The sequence below is a fragment of the Thalassophryne amazonica genome, chromosome 21 (assembly GCF_902500255.1).
Source record: "Thalassophryne amazonica chromosome 21, fThaAma1.1, whole genome shotgun sequence".
NCBI classification, from domain to species: domain Eukaryota; kingdom Metazoa; phylum Chordata; class Actinopteri; order Batrachoidiformes; family Batrachoididae; genus Thalassophryne; species Thalassophryne amazonica.
Window position 1 is genome coordinate 37,443,855 of NC_047123.1, and position 23,016 is coordinate 37,466,870.

General features: G+C 41.0%; 1 protein-coding gene across 3 annotated transcripts in view; it reads right to left on the bottom strand.

The window, feature by feature from the left end:
* Positions 1–23,016, bottom strand: part of myo6a (myosin VIa) — a 105,976-nt gene that overhangs the window by 28,202 nt on the left and 54,758 nt on the right. For all 3 annotated transcript variants that reach the window (XM_034161613.1, XM_034161612.1, XM_034161611.1), the window contains 8 exons: positions 17,337–17,494; positions 16,996–17,087; positions 15,716–15,788; positions 12,595–12,722; positions 10,926–11,021; positions 10,315–10,485; positions 6,056–6,094; positions 5,708–5,801 (listed from right to left, as the gene is read on the bottom strand). In XM_034161613.1, coding sequence (XP_034017504.1) covers positions 5,708–5,801; positions 6,056–6,094; positions 10,315–10,485; positions 10,926–11,021; positions 12,595–12,722; positions 15,716–15,788; positions 16,996–17,087; positions 17,337–17,494 — 851 coding nt within the window. The remainder of the gene's footprint in view (positions 1–5,707; positions 5,802–6,055; positions 6,095–10,314; positions 10,486–10,925; positions 11,022–12,594; positions 12,723–15,715; positions 15,789–16,995; positions 17,088–17,336; positions 17,495–23,016) is intronic.

Consider the following 23,016-nt stretch of genomic DNA (forward strand, 5'->3'; position numbering starts at 1 on the left):
TACACGTTTCAAAAATAAATGCAACTTCTACGTCGTTTTCCTCTTCAAGATGCATGTAAAAAACAAAGTTACAAATCTGTCTCCTTGAAGATGTCAGACCAGAATTATTTTCCCCACATGCACATCTTCATGTGGTGTGCTTTCAATGTGGAATGTTTAACTGAAATCCATAAAGTGGTTTAGGAGGAGTTGCGTTAACTAGATCAGTATCATTTGAATGAAATAAACGCAAACAGTCCAATTACACTGTTCTACAGCCAAAATGCTTCTGAAAAGTAAGATACTCAAACTTTACTATTTTTGGGCCACTGAGAATGAAAATGTTTGAAAATGTTGATTGGCCGTAGTTTTAAGAAATGTTACTACTGTGCTACTAAGGATTAATATATAAACCTTTTTCTGATTTTAAAGTGTTACAAAAAGAGAACAGGTAAAAAAATTATATAAACAGTCAGAGAAACATAAAAAAAAGACCTGTGTTTATGAGTTTTCATGAAAACTCTACTGTTAACACAATATAATTACACTCAACAAAAATATAAACGCAACACTTTTGGTTTTGCTCCCATTTTGTATGAGATGAACTCAAAGATCTAAAACTTTTTCCACATACACAATATCACCATTTCCCTCAAATATTGTTCACAAACCAGTCTAAATCTGTGATAGTGAACACTTCTCCTTTGCTGAGATAATCCATCCCACCTCACAGGTGTGCCATATCAAGATGCTGATTAGACACCATGATTAGTGCACAGGTGTGCCTTAGACTGCCCACAATAAAAGGCCACTCTGAAAGGTGCAGTTTTGTTTTATTGGGGGGGGATACCAGTCAGTATCTGGTGTGACCACCATTTGCCTCATGCAGTGCAACACATCTCCTTCGCATAGAGTTGATCAGGTTGTCAATTGTGGCCTGTGGAATGTTGGTCCACTCCTCTTCAATGGCTGTGCGAAATTGCTGGATATTGGCAGGAACTGGTACACGCTGTCGTATACGCCAGTCCAGAACATCCCAAACATGCTCAATGGGTGACATGTCCGGTGAGTATGCCGGCCATGCAAGAACTGGGACATTTTCAGCTTCCAAGAATTGTGTACAGATCCTTGCAACATGGGGCTGTGCATTATCCTGCTGCAACATGAGGTGATGTTCTTGGATGTATGGCACAACAATGGGCCTCAGGATCTCGTCACGGTATCTCTGTGCATTCAAAATGCCATCAATAAAATGCACCTGTGTTCTTTGTCCATAACAGACACCTGCCCATACCATAACCCCACCGCCACCATGGGCCACTCGATCCACAACATTGACATCAGAAAACCGCTCACCCACACGACGCCACACACGCTGTCTGCCATCTGCCCTGAACAGTGTGAACCGGGATTCATCCGTGAAGAGAACACCTCTCCAACGTGCCAAACACCAGCGAATGTGAGCATTTGCCCACTCAAGTCAGTTACGACGACGAACTGGAGTCAGGTCGAGACCCCGATGAGGACGACGAGCATGCAGATGAGCTTCCCTGAGACGGTTTCTGACAGTTTGTGCAGAAATTCTTTGGTTATGCAAACCGATTGTTTCAGCAGCTGTCTGAGTGGCTGGTCTCAGACGATCTTGGAGGTGAACATGCTGGATGTGGAGGTCCTGGGCTGGTGTGGTTACACGTGGTCTGCGGTTGTGAGGCTGGTTGGATGTACTGCCAAATTCTCTGAAACGCCTTTGGAGACGGCTTATGGTAGAGAAATGAACATTCAATACACGAGCAACAGCTCTGGTTGACATTCCTGCTGTCAGCATGCCAAATTGCACACTCCCTCAAATCTTGCGACATCTGTGGCATTGTGCTGTGTGATAAAACTGCACCTTTCAGAGTGGCCTTTTATTGTGGGCAGTCTAAGGCACACCTGTGCACTAATCATGGTGTCTAATCAGCATCTTGATATGGCACACCTGTGAGGTGGGATGGATTATCTCAGCAAAGGAGAAGTGCTCACTATCACAGATTTAGACTGGTTTGTGAACAATATTTGAGGGAAATGGTGATAGTGTATGTGGAAAAAGTTTTAGATCTTTGAGTTCATCTCATAGAAAATGGGAGCAAAACCAAAAGTGTTGCATTTATATTTTTGTGGTGTATGTAGATGCAAAATGTAAAACCTTGTATATCTTGGAAACAGGAGCCAATTTTATTGTCATATTTGAATTCAACACGCCAACATCCAGAATTAATAGCACATTTTATTTCTGAAGCAGACAACTTCTAAATATTTGCAGACCAGGGTTACCTCCCCGTGAAGATGTGTTCTTTTATGTAACGCAATGTGAGGTTTCACTGGGCAGTTTAGGAGAAGTTGCGCTTAAAAGACTCCTGGACAGACAGATGTCTTGGAGACATTTCTTCAAGTCATAGAGGTTAGATCTCATCTTTAAGACCCAGAGGTGTAGAAGAATCTCCAGGCTGGGTAGGCCAAATGCATTTTACGGTACCGATGGTCCACCTTACCATGACGTGACAGCAGGGATCCAACTTTGGTGCATGTTAAGTTGGACAGAAACTAGATCCTGATTATTCCACACGGAGGGAAGAAGCTTCCGGTCTTGTGATTCCAATCCAAAGCGTTCAACGTACAAATCAGTTGATGTTGATGGAACACAAACTCATTCTTCACCTACTTTGGGTAAAACTTTCACGTCCGCGTAACAATTCTTGACTCCTTCAAACGGCCTTTATTTAACTCTGAATAAGTTAATGTTGGAGAGCAGCAAATATGAACCAGACAAAAGAGAAAAGATAAGAATTCATAAAGATTTCCAGATTGTGTTGAGTGTTTCACAGCCTCAAGAATCATGGTGCACGAGTCCCACCTCGCCATTCCTCTGGTCCCTGCTGAACCACATCACATAAAGTCCTCAACTGGCAAACTAACGAGACAATTTTCATAAAATATGTGAAACGGGTCAAAACCAGGTTGGAGGACTACTTAAATTTATATTTTTGACATCACTGTAAAAGGAGACACCACATAAAAAAAATAAAATAAAAAGCAGGCGCTGAAACAAGCGCTGCCACAAAACTGGGTTACGTTCGATTGCATCATAATTAGCAGCTTTTTCCAGCCCTCCAGATATCGTTCTGCTCTTTTGTCAGAGCAGCGTGTCGGTGTTTATGTAGTGGTGATTTTTCCAAAGTGCTTCCCTCGACACATGAAATTATTTTGTTTATCCGGGACCCCGTGATCACAGATGATTTGGCCCGTTTGAAGCGCGGTTAGTCAGCTCGTGTTGCTTTGAAAACTCACCTATCAGAGGGGTCATTTTCACATCTCGCTCACAGCTGACAGGTGCCACTAACTGGCGTTCAGCTTGAAGGGGAGACAAATTTCCTGCAGCATTTCTAATTAAGACACCTCGGAGCATCATCATCATCTTCTTCTTCCATGACGCCTTTTACACAATGCGGTTTGTCAGCGTCCAAAATGGAGACGATTCAGTTAAATCACGCCGCCGCGGTGTGCTCCAGGCCGAGCAAACTGACGAATCTGAAGCCGTGAATCTGTAACGCACTCTTAAAACCTGTGCGTGCGTGACACTTGCACCAGCAAGCATTTAAATCTGATTCATGCGTGACAGCTTCAACTTTTCCAACAGCCTCGTTATCATTGCAAGAAAACAATCCAACACGTTCATCCTCAACGCCCAAACAACCAGAGCGCATCAACACTTTAGCCCCGTGTGCGTCTCCCACCGTCGACTCGCCTGAGGCCACGTAACGGAGACTAAATCCCACTTCTGACTTGTAAGACATGATACTGCTGCGAGGAAACACACACCTCATTTCCTGTCATCCAAACATATATATATATAAATCTGGAAAGATGAAATGTTATCATTTGGATATGAATGAATAATCATCACGTATTTATTAGTTGTTTTTAATTTTACGTTAATATAAAGCACTCTGATTTTGCAAAGGAGATCTTAAAAGAGAGAATTAGTGTTTGTAATCCGAGAAGGGTTTAAGTTTATTATTTTGCTATGAAAGCACAAAAAAAAGGTTTCTTTCCTTTAACCATCACTCACTTTCATTTTGTGCCATCAATCACTGTGCAGAATGAGGTGTGGACAGTTGTGGATCACAGCGTGGACCACGCCGTGCTGTGTCAGTACACAGACCACCACCCCCCCCGTCTTTTCCAAACTTAACATTCCAATTCCCTCTCCAATAAAACTGATAAAGAGCTTTCCAGGCTGCAGTATCTGGACGGGGCGTCGTCGAGTTTGAGCAGATGAAAGCAAAATCGGAATCTCCAAGGATATTAAACCCAAGCTCAATTTCTTTTCTGCCTGACCTGAAGAAAGGGAGGAGGGGCTAAGATTCTTCAAAAGAAAAAAATTATATAATAAAATGTAAAAGTTTAAGAAAATATCTGATGTAGCAGAACAAAGGGCCTGATTTTTTTCCCCACCAAACAAGAATGATTCTGTTCAAAAACACAAACTGAAGGTCCAGACTGAAGCGTTCATCTCTGACCTTCTGAGGATCTCGTCCTCTCTGGCTTCTCTGTGTGCACGTGATCTCTGTCACACTGCATCAAAAAAATCATTTCAATTTTCAAAGTTAACCAAAAAACTGAATCTTTCAACTTCCGGCCCCATGAAACAATTAAATATATGTTTTGTTTGTTTGTAAATAAAATGATTTACAATTTCCACGCTCTATGTCTTTAATCCAGAGACATGCACCAAAATGAATTCTGAAATTCTGAAGTTCCTTCCATCCCATGCTCACACGCTTTACAATGATGCCTCACATCCATCCATTCATTCAAAGTCAGGAATTAAGGGCCTTGCTCAAGGGAGTGATTTTAGTGTAAGCGCCAATTTAACCTAAGTGTGGGCCACAGCCCCTTGTGGGCCGTGAAGGTACTGTAGGTGAGCAGTAAAAGGTTGTATTTCAGGTCAGAATTTCAATTTCAATTTATTTTCATTTATATAGCGCCAAATCACAACAGAGTTGCCTCAAAGCGCTTCACAGGTAAGGTCTAACCTTACCAACCCCCAGAGCAACAGTGGTAAAGAAAAACTCCCTCTGAGGAAGAAACCTCAAGCAGACCAGACTCAAAGGGGTGACCCTCTGCTTGGGCCATGCTACAAACATAAATTACAGAACAATTCACAGAACAAATCACGGACGAATATACAAGAAATGCTACTGGCGCACAGGACAGGAGGATCGCCAACACAAACACAACTGAGAATGAAGTTTTTACCTTTTCTGTGATAATCGGTTATATAGTTTTTGCGTAAATCCTTTATAAGACAAATCTAGAAAGACATTCAGAGTGGAAACCTCCACCAAAGCAACCAAAAAAAAAAAAAAAAAAAAATCCAGCCTGTCATCAGTGCAACCACGATGGTGGCATTCCGGGTTTGTTTTCACAGTTTATCTTGTATTAAAAATTTTAAAATGTTGTGGCTCTACTTAGATTCTCTTCTACAATTACAGCTACATCACTTCCTGCTGGACCCGCCTGGTACCAAGTGACCTGTGGCTCAGTGGTGTCACAGCAGAGGAGAAAAAAAACAAAAAACAAAACAAATAAATCTGGGCACTTTAACTAAGCTGGACTCTAATAAATATGAAGGCTGGTCTGCGGGATTCAGGCCACGAATAAAAACTGAGCGTTAAATTGGACTGACCAGAACACTGGAGCTGAGACAGGATCTGAGCGCCTTCAAACTGGTGGCTGACCATCTTCAGGTTGGGTTTAACACAGCGGACGAAACTGGAACCCTGGACCAGGACGAGGGAAGAGTGGGTCAGTAAAAGAACTCCGAGGGCACACGGGAGCAGGAAGCACGGCTGAGAATTTGATGACATCCGTGATATTTAACAACGGCTCAGGAAGTGATGCTCCGAGCGTCTCCCTGGAGATAAATCAGTTTTTGTCTCACGAGAGCCGGCAGTAAAGATCAGGAAGGCTGATCTTTGCTGCTGTGAGACCTGGAACATAAAATCATAAAATCAGCAGGACGGCAGATACTGACCGTGCTGCGGAGCTTGTCCAGAAGAATATTCAGCTGGGTCTGCACAGCAGGGAGAGGAAAAACAAAGGATCAATCAGTCAGTCAATCAATGCAATTAGAACAGTGACCTGGGGTTCAATCTAAAAGGGCTCGCTAATGTCCAAACACGAAGAGATCACAGCAGAAACATGACAGACGTCAGGCCATGTTCTTATTCACAGCTTTTTATTGGACTGTTTACAAGATTGTTCTAAAACTAATGAATGTTTAACCTGGAATAAAAAAACAAAAAATAGAAATAATAAGAGTAATGAAGATGAATAAGATGAAAATCATGAAGAACAAGAAGATGAAAATTGAGATGAAGATCAGAAAGAACATGAAGATGAAAAATATGAAAACTGAGATGAACATAAGGAAAAGCATCAAGATGGAAAATCATGACAACAAAATGAAAACTGAGAAGGTCAGAAAGAACATGAAGATGAACAACAACAAGATGAAAGATGACAAAGAACAGCAACATGAAGGAAATGAAAACTGAGATGAAGATAAGGAAGAACATGAAGATGAAAATCATGACAAACAATAAGATGAAAACTGAGGTCAGAAAGAACATGAAGATGAACAATAAGATGACAAATGACAAAGAACAGCAACATGAAGAAAATGAAAATTGAGATGAAGATAAGGAAGAACATGAAGGTGAAAAAGATGAAAAGTGAGATGAAGTTCATGGAGATGAAGATCATGAAGAATACGATAAGATGAAGAAAAATTGAGATGAAGAACATGAAGGTGAATAAGATGATGATATTGAAGTCTATGAAATTTGAGATGAACTTCATGGAGGTGAAGAACAAGAAGATAGAGGAATACAATAAAAATCAAGATGAAGAACACGAAGATGAAGATAATAAGATGAAGAAGATCATGAAGATGAAGAAATTTTTGTGAGAGCAGTTTCAGTCCAAGAATTTCAAAGTGCTCACCACGGAACAAAACATCAAAAACATAAAAAAAAAGAAAAGAAACTGTAAATATAATTAAAATCAAAATTCAAATGTGGGATAAAAAACATACATACAGTTAAATATAAATGAGATAAATCCACACCGTCATTATAAACAAAGCAAGTATTGGAAGATTAACCTTAAAAAGATTGATACCTGCTGGAAAAGTGTCCCAGAAAGGAGGTACACAGGACTTTATGTCATTAAATGTCAATAAATAAATAAATGCATTTTAAAAACATTAAAATAGGGGATGTATCATCAAACGCTGTGGAGTTTGGAAAAGTGCTGCTTGCTTTGATTTTTCTAACTTGGGAGATAAAAGGTGTTAATATAATTAATTTTCATGAAGCTTGGTCAAAAGACTGAACTCTTCTCTCTCTCTGACCGATACAGGACAAACTGATCATTATTCAGAACTGATCGTGTCTCATAAGGCGTAAATGAGACGGTTCAAGAATCCTAAATCCACACCCGCAGCCCAACAACCACCAAAATTTAAGTTTGTGTTTTAATGAGACCAATTCTTTGTCGCTAATAAAGAGGCCAGCTTCCTGGATCAAACCTGCTGCTAATTCTGCAGCTGCTGCACAGTTTGGATGTTTTCAAACACCGTTTGGTGTTCCACTTTGTGCGTCCTGAAAACCAGATGGTGCAAACTCCGTGCACGTCTCTGAGAAGGACTGGAACGCTGCTCCAGAAACAATCTCACATCTTTTCAGCTAAGCCTCGTTTGGGGTCGGCTGCTGCAGCATGTTTCAGCTGGCGGGAGCAATCAGATGAAAAGTCACACGTGCATGATTAAGTCAGGCTCCAAATCTCCCGATCTGCAATAACTTTGCTCAAAAGGCGAGGAGACCAGCCAACAAACACCGGAACAGCATGCCGCAGCGGCACCAGACTTTCCGGCATACACACACACTTTATATTAATAATAATAATTTTAATGACTAGTTATATAGGACGTTTCCAGGTATCAAAGCACCAAAAACAAAATAAACTCTAATAATAAAAGAAAAAAAATGGCAATAATTCAATTCAATTTATTTAAATAGCACCAAATCATAAAGTCACCCCCAAGACACTTCACAAGCGTAACGTCCAACCATATCAACCCATTTAATAAAAATAATAAACATACACAAAAACCCCAAATTAAAGAGCTGATAATACAGAAAAAGATGCAACTTCACACACACACACACAGATTGCTGCTTTATAGAGTTGTTCATAAATCTTTTGAAGAGAAGATAAATTTGCAGAATGAGCCTCAATATGAAAAGAGCAAACACGTTCAGGGCCAAAGTGCTTTCATTCAAAGCTTGGCCTCAGTTTGTTTCTGTGCATTCAGAATGTGCATGTTAAATTCTGATTCACGTCCTTCCACCGTCAGCAGAGTCTCACATCATGAATCATGACAAACTCTCAGAAATAGTTTCAAAAATGTTCATATTTCCTGGTTAATAATTGATGAAATGTTTCCAGCCGACGTTCCCAGCCTCATTATTGGCTGCTTGTCATGTTGCTGCTGCATAATTTAAACTTATTCTCCGGTCGTACTTTATGATACAGCAGACACAAAGACCATGGACATCCACTTTTATGAATCACGTCTGATGAACGACAGCGCGTGCAGGAGACCATTAGCGGTTATTAGCATAACAGCCATGTCCTGGTTTGTCTGCTAATGCATGAACAGATGATGCAGCAGGTTCCCTCATTTTACAATATAATCACAGCCGTGTCCTTCAAGTCGTCTTACAACCACCAATCAGCAAGCAGAGACACATTCTTTAGGAACAACTCAGACCTGAAACACTTAAACAGAACACTAAAAACCAGTTATTTGACTGGTAACTGTAAATCAGGTCAGTAGTTTTTGAATAACACTGCTAACCAATAAACTGAAAGCAGAAAAAACAAAAATAAATAAAAATGTTAAAAAAAACAACAAATAAAACTGTTTCATGTTATCGTCAGAAAACAGCACAACAGTAATTTAATGGTGATTTAAACTTTTGGTTAAAATTTCTGCACCGAGCAGAAATTCAAATTCAGTGACGACGTGTCTGTGAAGGTTCAGTCATTTTAATGCTGTATTCACATGCTGACGGGAGAAAAAACTCATAATGGTCATTACAGCAAACTACTGTCACATGTAGTCGCTGTAATTCTGTTGTGTTAAAGAGTCAAACAATAATTTATTTGCTTGATGTTGAAACATAGTGCTTCATTGTTTCTCACAGGAAGCTTTGGCTCCATTTGCTGCTTAAAGGTGCTACAATCAGCATTTTAAATGTTAATGCAGCAGCCAAGAACTATTTTCTGTGCAAAGGTTTAATGGCATAGCCTCATTCTATGCTGAGAATGAAGCAACACTCCCTATGTGTTTGCTACAATCTGAGCTTTTCTGTTTCTCGTCATCACTGCTGCACATGCACGCTCAAGGAGCCCTGTCCTGGTAAACAGTTGAACTTTAATAATCAGATGTTAGACACTACACGTATACAACTGCGCAGTCAAGACAGAGGACAGTTGCAACTTTCCAGAAATTCCTCGAGAACTCCCGTTCAGAGGCTAAAAAAGTGTCTGACAAAGAACGCGGTCAGAGCGGCCGAAAGGAAAGCTGGTGTTTGACATTCCGTTTCCAGTCTGCTGCACAGCGCCACCTTGTGAATGCAGCATGAGCAATGCAAAAGCACTGCTGAATGACATTCCATGGGCAAAAGTGGCACATTTTGTTGATTAAAAATCTTCCTGAGAATTCCAAACTGGCCTGCGCGGCTCTCTGATGATGCAGCACATCGTTCCCCAGGTGATGTGTGTGGGGGTTTTTTTTAGAAGACATGATTGAGTGGATCCTGCCGCTGTGGTTTTAGGCTCACCTTGCCTGTAGTCGGGTGACACGTTCGAGTATTTATCAAGGTGAGCTGGAGGAGAATAAAATCTGCCCTCACGAATGACACGATGACAAACAAGCTCCCACCTCTGAACTCAAAGTGGAACTCAATGAAAGTTCAGCAAAAAGTCAGACTGAAATGGAAATACATCGTTTTCATGAATTCAGAGGATTCGCAACAGTGCGGCGCGAGTGGTCGCTCACGAGAGGTTCCTCTGCTATCGACGCCACCATTAATGTGGGTTGCACAGATGACGGAGAGTTGATGTGCGTTCAACAGCTGGTCTAATCAACCGTCATGTCCATGGCATTTTCATGCATGTGGTCCGAACCTCACCGGCGTGTTGGCGTTTCACATTTGTACTCACCTTAAATTTGTTGCCGACACTGATGAAGCTGAGCTTTCCGGACTTCTGCTTGATGTCTTTTCTGTTGTTGGAGTTCTCAAAGAGGTCATGGACAAACTGGTCTTTGGACTCGCTGACTAGACACTCCAGGGACATGTGCAGGGCGTCGTTGTTCTTCTCCACAAACTTGGTCTGTGGAAAAGGGCATTTTTAGTCAAAACTGGAACAAACTTGGCACTCTGGAGATGCTCCGAGCAGTTAAAGGCCTGCGTGCCTCAGAATCAATGCAAAAACAATTTAATCGTCTATTTGGATTCCTTAAAGGAAAATCCTGGCTTACTGCACTCAGATTTATTTTGGAGATTTCGTCGATCTCCTTCTCGTGGTTATGACAATGAAAATGAAAAATGTAACAGCTGGAATCTGACAGCTGCAACTCCAAGAAAAATAAAATAAATACAGAGACTGTAAACAAGATACTGCAGGTTTAAGAGCCTCCGAATCTCAAAATATAAACGCTCCAACGTTCTCATACTAAAGAGCCGTCGCAGACGACGTTTCCTCCACTCCAGGGTTGAGTGAAAAGACAGTGACGTAAAGGTCGGCTGCAGGAGAGCAAGACAGCAACGTACCGTCTCGTAGCACACGGCTCCTGCAAAGTGTCTGATAATGAATCCTTCATCGTCCCTCACATTCCTGTGGACAGTCAGCTTGGATTTCCTCGGTACCTGAGGAGCACAAACCCACACACACACACACGACAGAGTACACACAGATTTTTCATTTGCGATTACATGGTAATTCCAGGTCCTGTCAATCACGTTGGTGGAAGTGAAGATTAAGAGTCAGTTCTCAGTAATTTAACTGTCAGCCACACCTGAATGTTCTCCACATTATCCTTGATTATATTGGCCCAAACAGAAGACACAGATTATAGTACTAAGACACGGCAAGGAACGCCTTCTTCTGGATGAAGATGTTCTCAATATAAACCCAGATGGGCACTCTTCTGAGTGCAAGCTTCTACCAAAAGAGCGTTAAAGACAAATCACCAACCAAGGGCAGTCAGAATGATCACATTCCACCATTGTCTTTGTGACATCACAAGGTGAGAATTAAAAGGTGTAAATTCAGAGACAAACTGAAAGTCAGTTTTAAAGTAAAATATACTACAACATCTAGTCACAGACCCCCGGATCGATCTAAATGCACTCTGAAGCAGTCGATAGTCTGATTCTGTTATGTTGCCACTTTCGTAACTCTCGTAAACGTTCAAAGGTCAGTGTGCGACTCTTGTGGGTTCCGAACGGTAAAGTCCATTTAAGCGCTTGTTAAATGTCCATTTTTGCTCCCACGCTGTTGCACATCGGGCTGACGCACCACTGCTTCATCTCTGCCGCGCAACGGGCTTGAATCACAGTAAAAAAAATAAATAAATAAATTATATATAAATTATATATATATATATATATATATATTTTTTTTTTTAAAGCTGCGATGCTGCCCTCAGTGGTAAACAAAAGACGAACAGAGGACGTGCCAACATGCTGCAGCACAGCAGTAAAAACCTGAAGAAAGTCCCTGGTCTTTTAGGAAAATACATATTTGAAGGTAAATGTAAAAATGTAATTCTTTCCTTTCCAGGTCACACACAATCTTTTCACTATCTGTGCATAAGAATGGAAAAAAAAAAAAACCTAGTTTGCGACATTAATTTATTAACTTTTGAAAATTTCATAGCTCCGCCTCTAAGTTGGTCAGACTTGACTTCCAGTGGTACCAAACCCAAATCACACCATCTTCATCAAGTGTTTAAATAATCTGCTGAACATTAAAACAGACAAACTCACGATTCCAAATATAGCTCCACCCCCTAAGTTTAAAGGTGTGGCTTAGTCTTTTCATCACGTTGTGAACTTTTTCTAACATGCCGTGTTTTGGACCACTGTGAAATAAAACATGTTTTCATTCACCAGAAACTTTTAGATACAATTATAGTCACCGAACCCACACCTCTAACTATCTCTTCATCTTTCTACCCCACCCTCCTTGTAGTCCGCAGAGGCAATTTTTCAAAATCCCTTATCAGGTTCCATAAAGTACAAATAATCCTGCAGTAAAAGTAATGTGATCCAGGAAGACCATTAAGAAAATATGTGGGTGTAATATAAAAAATAAAGCCAGGCTCTGTGGAGTAACTTACATGTTTGTTCTTTTAAAACTTGATTAACCTGCATCATTTTGTGACTGTGCAGACTCGTTTGTTGGGAGCGGTGGTTTGCGGGCTGGAATTCTACTCACCGTCAGACGGAAGTGGTTTTTGTGTTTGTTGTGAACCGTGTCTGTGAAGTGATGGTCGCTGGGCTGAGGCAGACGGTTCTCTTCGTCCAGGATGTCCAGGATGCCGACCACCTTGGCCTCCACCAGATCTGCAGAGAGGCAGATAGGAGAGAAGAGGTGAAGCACGAAAGGAACCACACCTCTGTGTCAGCGCTGCTTCAGACCACCGGAGGCCACTAAAGCAACCAATTAAAAACCGAGGAGAGGGGACGTGACGATTAAAATCTAAATTAAAGCTGAACTCAGGGGGAGGAGGTGTGAAGATCAGAAAACTTCATCCTTGACCTGATGTGATTGGGTGGAAGGCAAAGGAAGAAAACACACAGGAAACTTATGAGAGTGCAGACCTCCGGCAAAACCCAAAACTCTAATGTAGCTTTTCATCACGTATTCATAACGTCTTCTACTCACATTCATACTGCTGGTGACAGATCGGCTCTACGGAAATGCAGGAGATTATCAAAGTAGGTCAATGTCCTGGTTCCGTGTGGACACCCATCTGGATTAGGACGGTAACTAACGATTATTTTCATATTTGAATAATATCTTGATATTTTCTTGATTGATTGGTTACTTGCTTGGGCTAAAAAAATGTCTGTTTTCCAAAAGACTAAGGTGTCATTTTCAAATGTCTTGTTTTATCCACCACACAAAGATATTCAGCTTATTGTCAGAGAAAAGGAACCAGAAAATATTCATATTTAAGAAGCCAAAATCAAAGAATTAATCAATTATGAAAATAGTAGGAAGGAAGGAAGCATGACAGGTCCAGGTTCTGTGTGTGTGTTGGGGGGGTTGATATAATATATATATATATATATATATATATATATATATATATATATATATACTAAGATTCAATTTCCGAACAATTTTTTCACAAAATGATTTATTATGAAAGATGCAATTGTCAAAAATGAACCCAGCACTTAGCACTTGACTGCTAACAACGTTTTGATACGACGGATTGTCAGAATAAAGCGCGGGCACAGTTCGTTTCTCCAGACGTGCGTTCAATGTTCCTTCTTTCAGTCAATGCCAGCGAGACAACAGTAAGCGCGGCACAGACTCTGGCAGGTCGAAGGTGCTTGTGTTCCTCATTAGTTCGGGCACTTTTGGTGTCACAGAGGTTAAAGAGCAGCATCTGCGCCCCAGCCACGCAAATATGCTCAAAAAGATGTCAAATAAGAAAAGCTGGCTGCACAGAAAGACAGCAGAGGACGGTGTGAGGTATTGACTGAGGAGTCAGGATTACCTCCTACAAACTGAGAAGGTCTCGCTGACTAACACCTCCTGATGCGTGCTGACATTCTCACAGAGCAGCTGAAAGAGGCTGTTTGACACCCACGCCCACCGAGCGCGGCGAGGCCGGGGCCGCCCTGAGCACACTGCACGCTAGCCAGCAGCTTTCCTCTGAAAAACAGACAATCCCTCCAGCTATCCATCCAGCAGCCCAGAGGACAGCATAATCAGCTCTTTCTCAGCCAACAAAATCCAGCTAAAAACACAGGAGACCATCCATCTATTCATCAGCTCGAGTCCATCCTCCCTCAATCCATCTACTCCTCCGACTATCAGCTCATCCATCAACAGATTGACTTTTTTATGACTCCTCACTGATCTACATGTCGCTTTGATAAGCGTTTCAGTATCATTGGGTTCCAGCCTCCTAATGCTTCTACTGACGCCGTGTGACAGAGACTGACATCAGCTCGTTAACCTTCTTCGCCTCACGTCCATCAGGGATGGAGACCTATTTCAGACAGGAGAGGGTGCCGGCTGAAAACTGAGGGTGAGGATCCAGCAGTGCATTAACGACCGCCGCACCAGTGGCAGTAAGAACGTTGCTCTTACACTCGCTTCAAGAAAGCGAATCAACGAGCGACAGGAACTTAGCCATCATCTTTCATATTCCTTTACGCTTTATTTGAACCTCGTAGATTAAAAAGTGGATCCAATTAGAAGAATCCCTGAAGGGCATCGAACTGATCTCCCGGCAACCAACAAACGGCTGAACCAGTTTCGTTCGGATAACAGATTATTCTGTATTCTGTATTTGACAAAGACTGTTGATTTGTTCCCCGACTCCTCCAAGGTCTTTTGACCAATTTTCACCAAACTTGACATGGATGACACTCAACCCCAGAATTGCCCTTAAAAGGTTTCAAAGTCGAAAGTAAACATTTTGATTTTTCACTGCGATGTTCACCAGTCTTGGTAAATACGTGCAGATGGATACTGGACTTAGTCAGAATTGAACATCAAATTTACCAAAGGCCAACTACTTGGGTCAATGTAATTGGGAGAACAGTCAGAATGAAGGTTTTTCACTGCATATTGGACCAAACGTGGTACACAAACAGTACCTGATACTGTATATCAGCGGGCACTGGAAATGCCCAGGCAAACTCAAATTTGGCTCCAACCTTTCTTGACAACTTTGATGGAAGCTGGAGTTCAAAACTTAACCTTGGGCAAATTTGACTTTCCCTAGATAATTCCAGTGCCCACTGACACACAGTACTAGTCAAAAGTTTGCCCAATTGGGGGGTGTAATCAAAAATTTCCCAGGTCTGCTCCCCTAAGTGAATCTGTGTCATGCCTGAAGGTAATGGTTTTCTCCTTGGGTCAAAATTAAGTTTCAAGAGAGATCAGTTCAGCAGTTTCTGCATAATCCAACCAAGAGCCAAACAACCAAACCACCACATATTAGATAGGCAAAGGTTAAAAAAAATCTGGAGATCTGGTTTGTTGGCAGCAGTATGCGCTCTCTCGAGTGCCAATGTCGTAAAATTTTAATGAGCCTTAATTTGAAAAGGACTAAGAGGAAAATACAGAAGGTGAGATCCTGAGTGACATGTAACAGATGATGACCGTCGGAACCACGAAGGCAGCGTTTGTTCTCAACACTTTCTGGCTGTTTGCAGATTAAATGATTAATGACACGTCAACAACATGAACTTCAGTCACATTAAAAGGCAGCGCGGCTCATGTGAGAAACTCACAGCACAAATGAGAAAGTTAAACAGCAGCTGCTCTAAATGCAGAGTCACGACTGAAGGGACGATTAGCGGCGGCGTACCTATGCAGTCCTGATTATCCACATAGTGAACCTCGTTGACTCCCAGCCCCTCCCTCTGGTACAGCTCTTGCTCCTGGAATGCAAACAAGATATTCCTAATGAGAAGTCATAATGACATTCAGAGCATGTACCATGTGCAGCCTGCAGAACGTTCCAGCTTTCCAACAAACTTCACTCACAAAACGGCTTCATGCAAAAGCAGCAGCTAAGCTTCGGGCTTTTCATAACGGACACACGTGGGCAACGACACCTCTGCAGCGGTAAATTTACAGTAAAATGAGACGGCACAGTTTGATCACATGGTTCATATTTTAAGGCGTTAGTGTAAGGTGTAAACTGTTTACTGATTTTGCAAAATGTTGAATAAGACTTGTAGAATAAAGTAGTTTTGATAAACTAGCACCATCTTATGCTTAGATTTGGTTATTTTCCCTGATGGAAGTCACTGCTGCACCTGTTAGTTCAAGGAGCATCAGAAATGCAAAAATCTGATTTTTATATTTGTGCAATTTCTGGTAATGAAAAAAAATTGTGTCCTTTTAGCAATTTTAAAAAGAAAATGCGCCTTAAAAACTCATTAGAAGGTTGCAGGATTTAAAAGAACATCATAAGAATTTTAATCCCACTAAACCTCTCCTTTCCTCATTATTTACATTTTCATTAACTAGTTTAGTTTGGGTGCTTTGAGATGAAAATTACTCATTTAAAAAGTTAATTCACGACGTGGAAACACTACTACTACTCACATTTGTTCACAATTAGTATTTTAAAGCAAGAAAAATCAGATTTAACAACAGTTTTTAATCCATCAGCTACAGCTAAACTCAATACAGCCAGAATGTAAAGAGAAACTTAATAATGGGAACTGTGCATATCAAACTGCTTTTATTTTTCTATTTTATATTACTTATTTGTACTTTTATGCACTGACCAGGTGGAGTTTCCAATTTCGTTGTACTTATGACAATAACAATAAAGAATATTCATTCATTCATTAAACCAACACATTTTCAAATTAACATTTGTAACGTTGTGAATCAGGAGTCTCTAAAATTAATTTAAAATATTCTATAGTAGGTTATAAAAGCAGTTTTGAAAATTTAACAATATAAAAGAAACCTTTCTTAAAACACGTCTTTTTGAAACGTCTCCATTATAAATGATTCAAAATTACTAAGGTTCCTCAACAACGAACAAGCTTGTGGCTGCAAACGTTAAAACACTTTCTGAGCAAACACAGTCAGCTGTGCCGATCAAAGCCGGAGATCGACGGCTCTCACCTCTTTCAGGATTCGCTCATTGAAGAACTGCTGCAGTTTCTCGTTACAGTAGTTGATGCAGAACTGCTCGAAGCTGTTGTGCTCAAAGTATTCTGCAGAGCAGAAGCAGCAGACAGTCAAAGCAGAGCAGAGCTGTCGTTTTAAGAAGCACTGTGCAGACATCAGTTTGAACAGAAAGTATGAACGATGAAATTTCTCCAACAATGACTGAGAGCTACATTCTTGAACATCGACAGCCGGTACAAACTCCATTCCTGAAGGTGACGTTCAGGAAAAACACTTTACGAAATTCCAACATGAGATCTTCAATGGTGCAGCGTTGAAGGTCTGAGAGCGCTCACCAAATCCGGCGATGTCTAGAACCCCAATAAAGTTAGCCGATGAATCGAAGGGGAAACACTGGTTCACTCTGGTCACCACGTGGTCAAACAGGCGACTGTACACGGCTTTAGCCAAGGCATCCCGAGCGTTGTTCGCCTGTTCAACTTTGAGCGGAACTCTAGCAAAGACACAGAGAATGAAAAATCATCTGGTCAGAGAGACGATGATGCGGTTCAGCTCCATGTCAAGTGTGATGACAGTCGACGAGTCTTTATGTGCATTTTAAAGCAGTTAAAAAAAAAAAAAAAAACTTTATAAAGGTATAAACTGATAATGTAAAACAGGATAATGATAAACAGTAAAGATAATTTTGCAGGAAAGGGTATTTGGATGAGGACGGGACCACAAAAGTGGGTTAAATCCAATGGACCATTTGTCCCTAACCAATCAGTGGCATTTCCAACCCAGAAAACTCAATAGTCCAGTTCCAGAATGGGATGCCTGCTTGCCTTGGGATGTGTAGACCTGGCAGAGGCATTTACCTTCCACCAGAGTGGCCACGTCTTTATCCACGAGGTCAGTGGTCTTTCTAAAGTAGATGCTGCACCCACAGCAATGGAATGCAGAAACCAGGTCTACCCACGTGGAACAAGGAATCAAAAAGCAAAGTGGGGTGGAGCCAGCAGCAACATGGTCATAGTGAAAATGGTTCCCTCAATCATCAGTCCATTCATGTTCCATATCTCACTGTTGACCGTGAATTTTTGGGATGTGACCAAATAAATGTGAATGTTGATAACAGTTTCTTTGCAGGGAGGCGGGTCTTATGGACAGAGTTTTGGGTTCTGACATCAAGACGGAACTCAAGCTCTTTGTCACATTGAACAGATGAAGGTGCCAAAAACCTTTATTGTTAGGATGCCCAACTGCAAGAAGACGCCAAGAGAACATTGTAGCCTTGGAACACTTTGTCACGCTGGAAGAGATGTTTGCCGACAATGATAGCTGGGCTACATCAACCTGTTGTCTCCCTGACCTGCCCCAGACCATGTTTGGAAAACAAGATGTGGGAACCACATAATGAAGCCTGTATGAGGCTCCTCATTACACCATAGTTTTTTTTTAAGATCGTACGGTCTCACACCTTGTTACTTCTGCAATTCCCCAACCCTTTGTCTGAGGTTTACCTGCACAATTCAAAGTGTTATTTATCGTATTGGTGACGGTTTACCTGCATGATGATTTATGCTTCATCTGCTCGTCAGCAGGTCGAGCTAATTGCGTTAAAATTGGAGCTTTGACATAAATAGCTGGCTGAGGATGAAGTGCTTCCACTTACTCAGCTACAACCAGACATCCAGTTTAAATGAGCTCAACTCGGCCCGACTTTCCAAGCAGATAATTGTGTTATTGACAGGTGGAGACAGGCAGACTGGAGGTGAGGTAGCACCACCATAACACAGTGACAGAAGCTATAACCAGCAGTGAGCTGTGTGGAGCATCTGTAATTGCTTCATACAGTGCCCAGACACTCGGCTCAATAGCAGAAGACAAAAGGAATGACCCGATTGCAGGGGTGAGATAAAACACACCGCATTAATCTTAAGTTTGTGCAGCGGCTTCACCTCAGGGATTTACATCCCCGTGAACACGGCAGACTCAAGGACACACTGGGAAATAACTCTTCACGAGTGGCACTCGGCAGCTCCCAAAGCTCAGAATAATGACATCAGAAGTCCACCTCTGCACCAGCCGGCTCTCTCCCCCCGTGACAACTTATCTCCTCTGCACATACCTTTTTAAGACACATCCTGGATCAGGGAGGAACTCGTGCCCTGCCTCTGCAGGGGCCCGAACGCCAACGCATTATGTTGTGATCGGACAACCTACTGCGCCAAGGGCAGACTCGCGAAAACCGCAATGTCTCAATTACGCCCTTATCTGCACTTTGCAATGTGTTCCCATCAGAATTCAAGACACTCTGCACACATTAATGCAGTCACATTTACATTTGAGTCTTGGTACCGTAAGCAAGACTGGAAGGCGCTGAAATCATACAAGGCGCCGAACACATCAGAGAATAAAGTCTATAAATCTAAAAGCTGAATGTGTGATCAATATAATCGATTATTATGAGTTTGTGCTACTTTTCTGGGTCATACACAGCATCACTGTCACAACTGCTACTGACAATTCTGACTTTTTTTTTTAACAAAACCAACCTATTATACTCAAATTTTGAATACGTCAATACTGAAGCAGAAAGTACATTTTGAACTGTACTGTACTAACACAGTGAAGTAAATACATACAGTGCATTTCCAGGCCAGTATAACTTCTGGTCCTACTTTACCCCCTTTCTCCTTTTTTGTTTGTTTGTTTCTGTCATATCATTATGTTAAGATTTTTTTTACATTTGTTTCTCTTTTTTTATTGCTTTTTTGTCTTTTAATTATATCATTAATAATGATATGTGAATAAGTGGACAACAGCAGTGGAATTTTAACTGTTTATGTACAACTTTGCTTTCAGTGTAACAACCACAAAAGTCCATCAGAGCTCCCATGTCGGTCCATTCATGGAAGAGTTTACATTTCAGTAAAGTGTCATTTTATATATTACGGAAATGTGCATTTTTGCAACAAATGACTAATTAACTGACATGACTTACTTGCTGTAAAATCAACTGTGTATAAAGTTGCTAATTTACGTCAACTTAACATGAAACGACTTAAAATTCTACTTTCTACAATTCAGTGCAACAGTAATAAGAAGCAGAATCTATTTTTGAGTAGGTCATTATGCACAAAACCTGCCTCCACATTGCTTAAAATATTTAAAGATTCAATCTCAGAATACCAGATTTTTACTTGTAAAAATGATGCCCAAATATTAACCGGTTTAAATATCTATATAAAGAAAGGATGTTCTCTGGATATGTATCTGATGAAATAAGTTGAGTTGTGTTTTATGTGTCACTAGACTGTGAATATATGGGTTTTAGTCACATAGCACTACTGGGTGATTCTTAGACTACGGGCACTTATGTCCTTTGATCATATTGTATGAAAAACAGAAAAAAGCGGAAATTTCACACTTTTATAGTTATCTTTACAATGAAAGTGTGTTAAGAAATTTGTTCTAGTAGTCTATGATGACTTTTTCACCTTTTTTCAGCATCATTATATGCAAATATTGCCGTTTTGTGCTTGTCCCACACCCAGACTTTTGATCTTCAATGATAAAGAAACATTTTTTCTAATGTTTTAAAATATCTCTGAATAAAATATCAGTAAAATAATCAAAACATAATTGGGGTATTCAATGTCATACAACTGTTGTGATTTTTTTAAACAAAATGTAGTTGTCCCACACTATTGCCGTAATTTTCACCACAACACTGTAATGTCCCTAAACAGTTTGTATGAAAGATTGTTTGGGTAGTTTCTATGGAGATAAACAGTGACATCAGAGCACATGTATATAGCGCCAAATCACAACAAACAGTTGCCCCAAGGCGCTTTATATTGTAAGGCAATGGTGTGGTGGAAATTACATTTACAAGGCCAATAGTGCCCGTAGTTAAAGAATCACCCATATATTGTTGATAACGTTTGGATTGTGTCCTTTAAGTTAGACTGATTTATGTGACTGAAAAAGGGGAGTGGGAATAAATAAGTTTTACTTCCCCCCAACTCCTATTCAGACTGGATGTGTAAGCCAGACATGTAGGTGTAATGGTATTGCTGGAATATTGTTGTATGCATTATGTCCGAATAAACTAAGGATATGAAACAAAAGTATAAACATCACACCAACTCGCAACTCTGAGGACTGAAAACATTTCATCTGGAATATTGTATGTCAGCAAGGAGCCTTTATGCCCAATGTGCTGCCTGTTAACACTCCCAAAGCGCTTCACCTTCACCCCCGGCCTCCTTCGAAGAGCAGCCATCATTAATTCACGGCGCTGCCTCCTCAGAGTTCGAGCACGGCGGTGGGAGCAGATGCCCTCGCATTTAAAAACCAAGAGGTCTAAATGGCAGGGCGTCATCGTGTCAAAACAAGAGCCCCACACGCAGCCCAATATATATTCCTCACCAGCTCCTGCCGTGTAAATGTTTCTTTAAGCTGCACACGGCGAAATTACTGATGTCACCTTTTGCAGAAACTGACCCCTGGTCTGTGGTTACGGATTTCCTTTGCATTTTATCAATCCGATAGAATGTTTTGATTGTGTTGAGAAATACTTGAAATTTTTGTTAAAAATTGACCTTTGTGCTCATTCAACTGTCACAAATCTGTCAGTTGTTGGAAGCAATTAGCTGAATTTAATTAGGTGTCTGCATTTTATTGTGACGTTATCAGCGACTGTCAGTACGTGGACAAGAATATACAATACTTCCAATTTGAAAATGGGGCTGTAACGTGATAACTGGTTAGAATCTTTATCATAACAGAAGAGTAATGACTGGATCATTTAAATGTAATTTTCAATGATTCAAAAAACAATAAACCTGGAAAGTTTTGCACTGGATGACCTCAGACTGAAAAGTCACCTGATACCAAGTGGATGATTTGATGTCAGCGTAAAAACAGAATGCAACGCTATGTAATTAATGAAAAAGTGTGTAGAAAGAATGTGACCTTTTGACCCCTTAGAATAGGTCAAGGTTAGCCATCTTTGAACTTTGAATGTTCCCTGTGAATTTGAAGACTGTGGCAGTAACAGGACTGGAATTATGCTGAGCACAGACAGACAGACAAGCACAAAGTACCTGATGGCCAGATTTTGGCCTTGGGTAGAGGAGGAAAAAACAAAAAAAAAAAAACTGTGCCAGCTCTGGTAATACAGCCTCTGTGAACAATACCTATGGCCTAATTAATATGCAAATTAGGACTGCAAAGGTTATAGTACAGTCATGCATACACACACTGCATGACTGTACCGTATAATGTACAGAGCATGCAGTATAATACAGCACATGTACAGCAAATACTGCATGACTGTACATTAAACTGTACAGAGCATGCAGCATAATACAGTATACATACTGCAAATACTGCATGACTGTACCATTTAATGTACAGAGCACGCAGCACAATACAGTACATACCGTATACTGTATAAATCTACTGCTTAATGCACCAGCAAAGAAATGTTGGTGTGTTTTAAAAGTTAGATTTAGTCATTGAGTCAAACTCATTTAAAAGTTGCCACAGTGACTTAAGTTAAAGATATTAATTTCATGTGAAAGATGCTGATACTGAGCCACAACCCTGAACTGCAGTGTCAAAGTAAACCCTTACAGAAAACCACACGGACACAGTGAGCGCATTGTGGAGGTTTGATCAATGGCACGTCCCGGCTGTGAAGATGACTGACTGCTCTGTCTCCCCTCCCGTGAGACATTACCAGCTGACCTCGCCCGGCGAGGTAACTCTGATTGGCATCTTCCATTTTGTCTTCACTCTCTCACTCACGTTGTTGAAATTACACTCACGTTAGATGTTCCCTGCTTCATGTTAAGTATCGTACAAGCCTGCCTGGTTTGAAACGACTCTCGCTGCACACTTTCTCCATCTAAATCGCCGTCTTTATCTGATGCTCAGTCTGTCGTCAATCTGTGTCCCTCCACGCCGAATAGTCTATCACGCAAACATACTTTCCTTCACCTTCTTTTCTCATCCTCCCCCCCC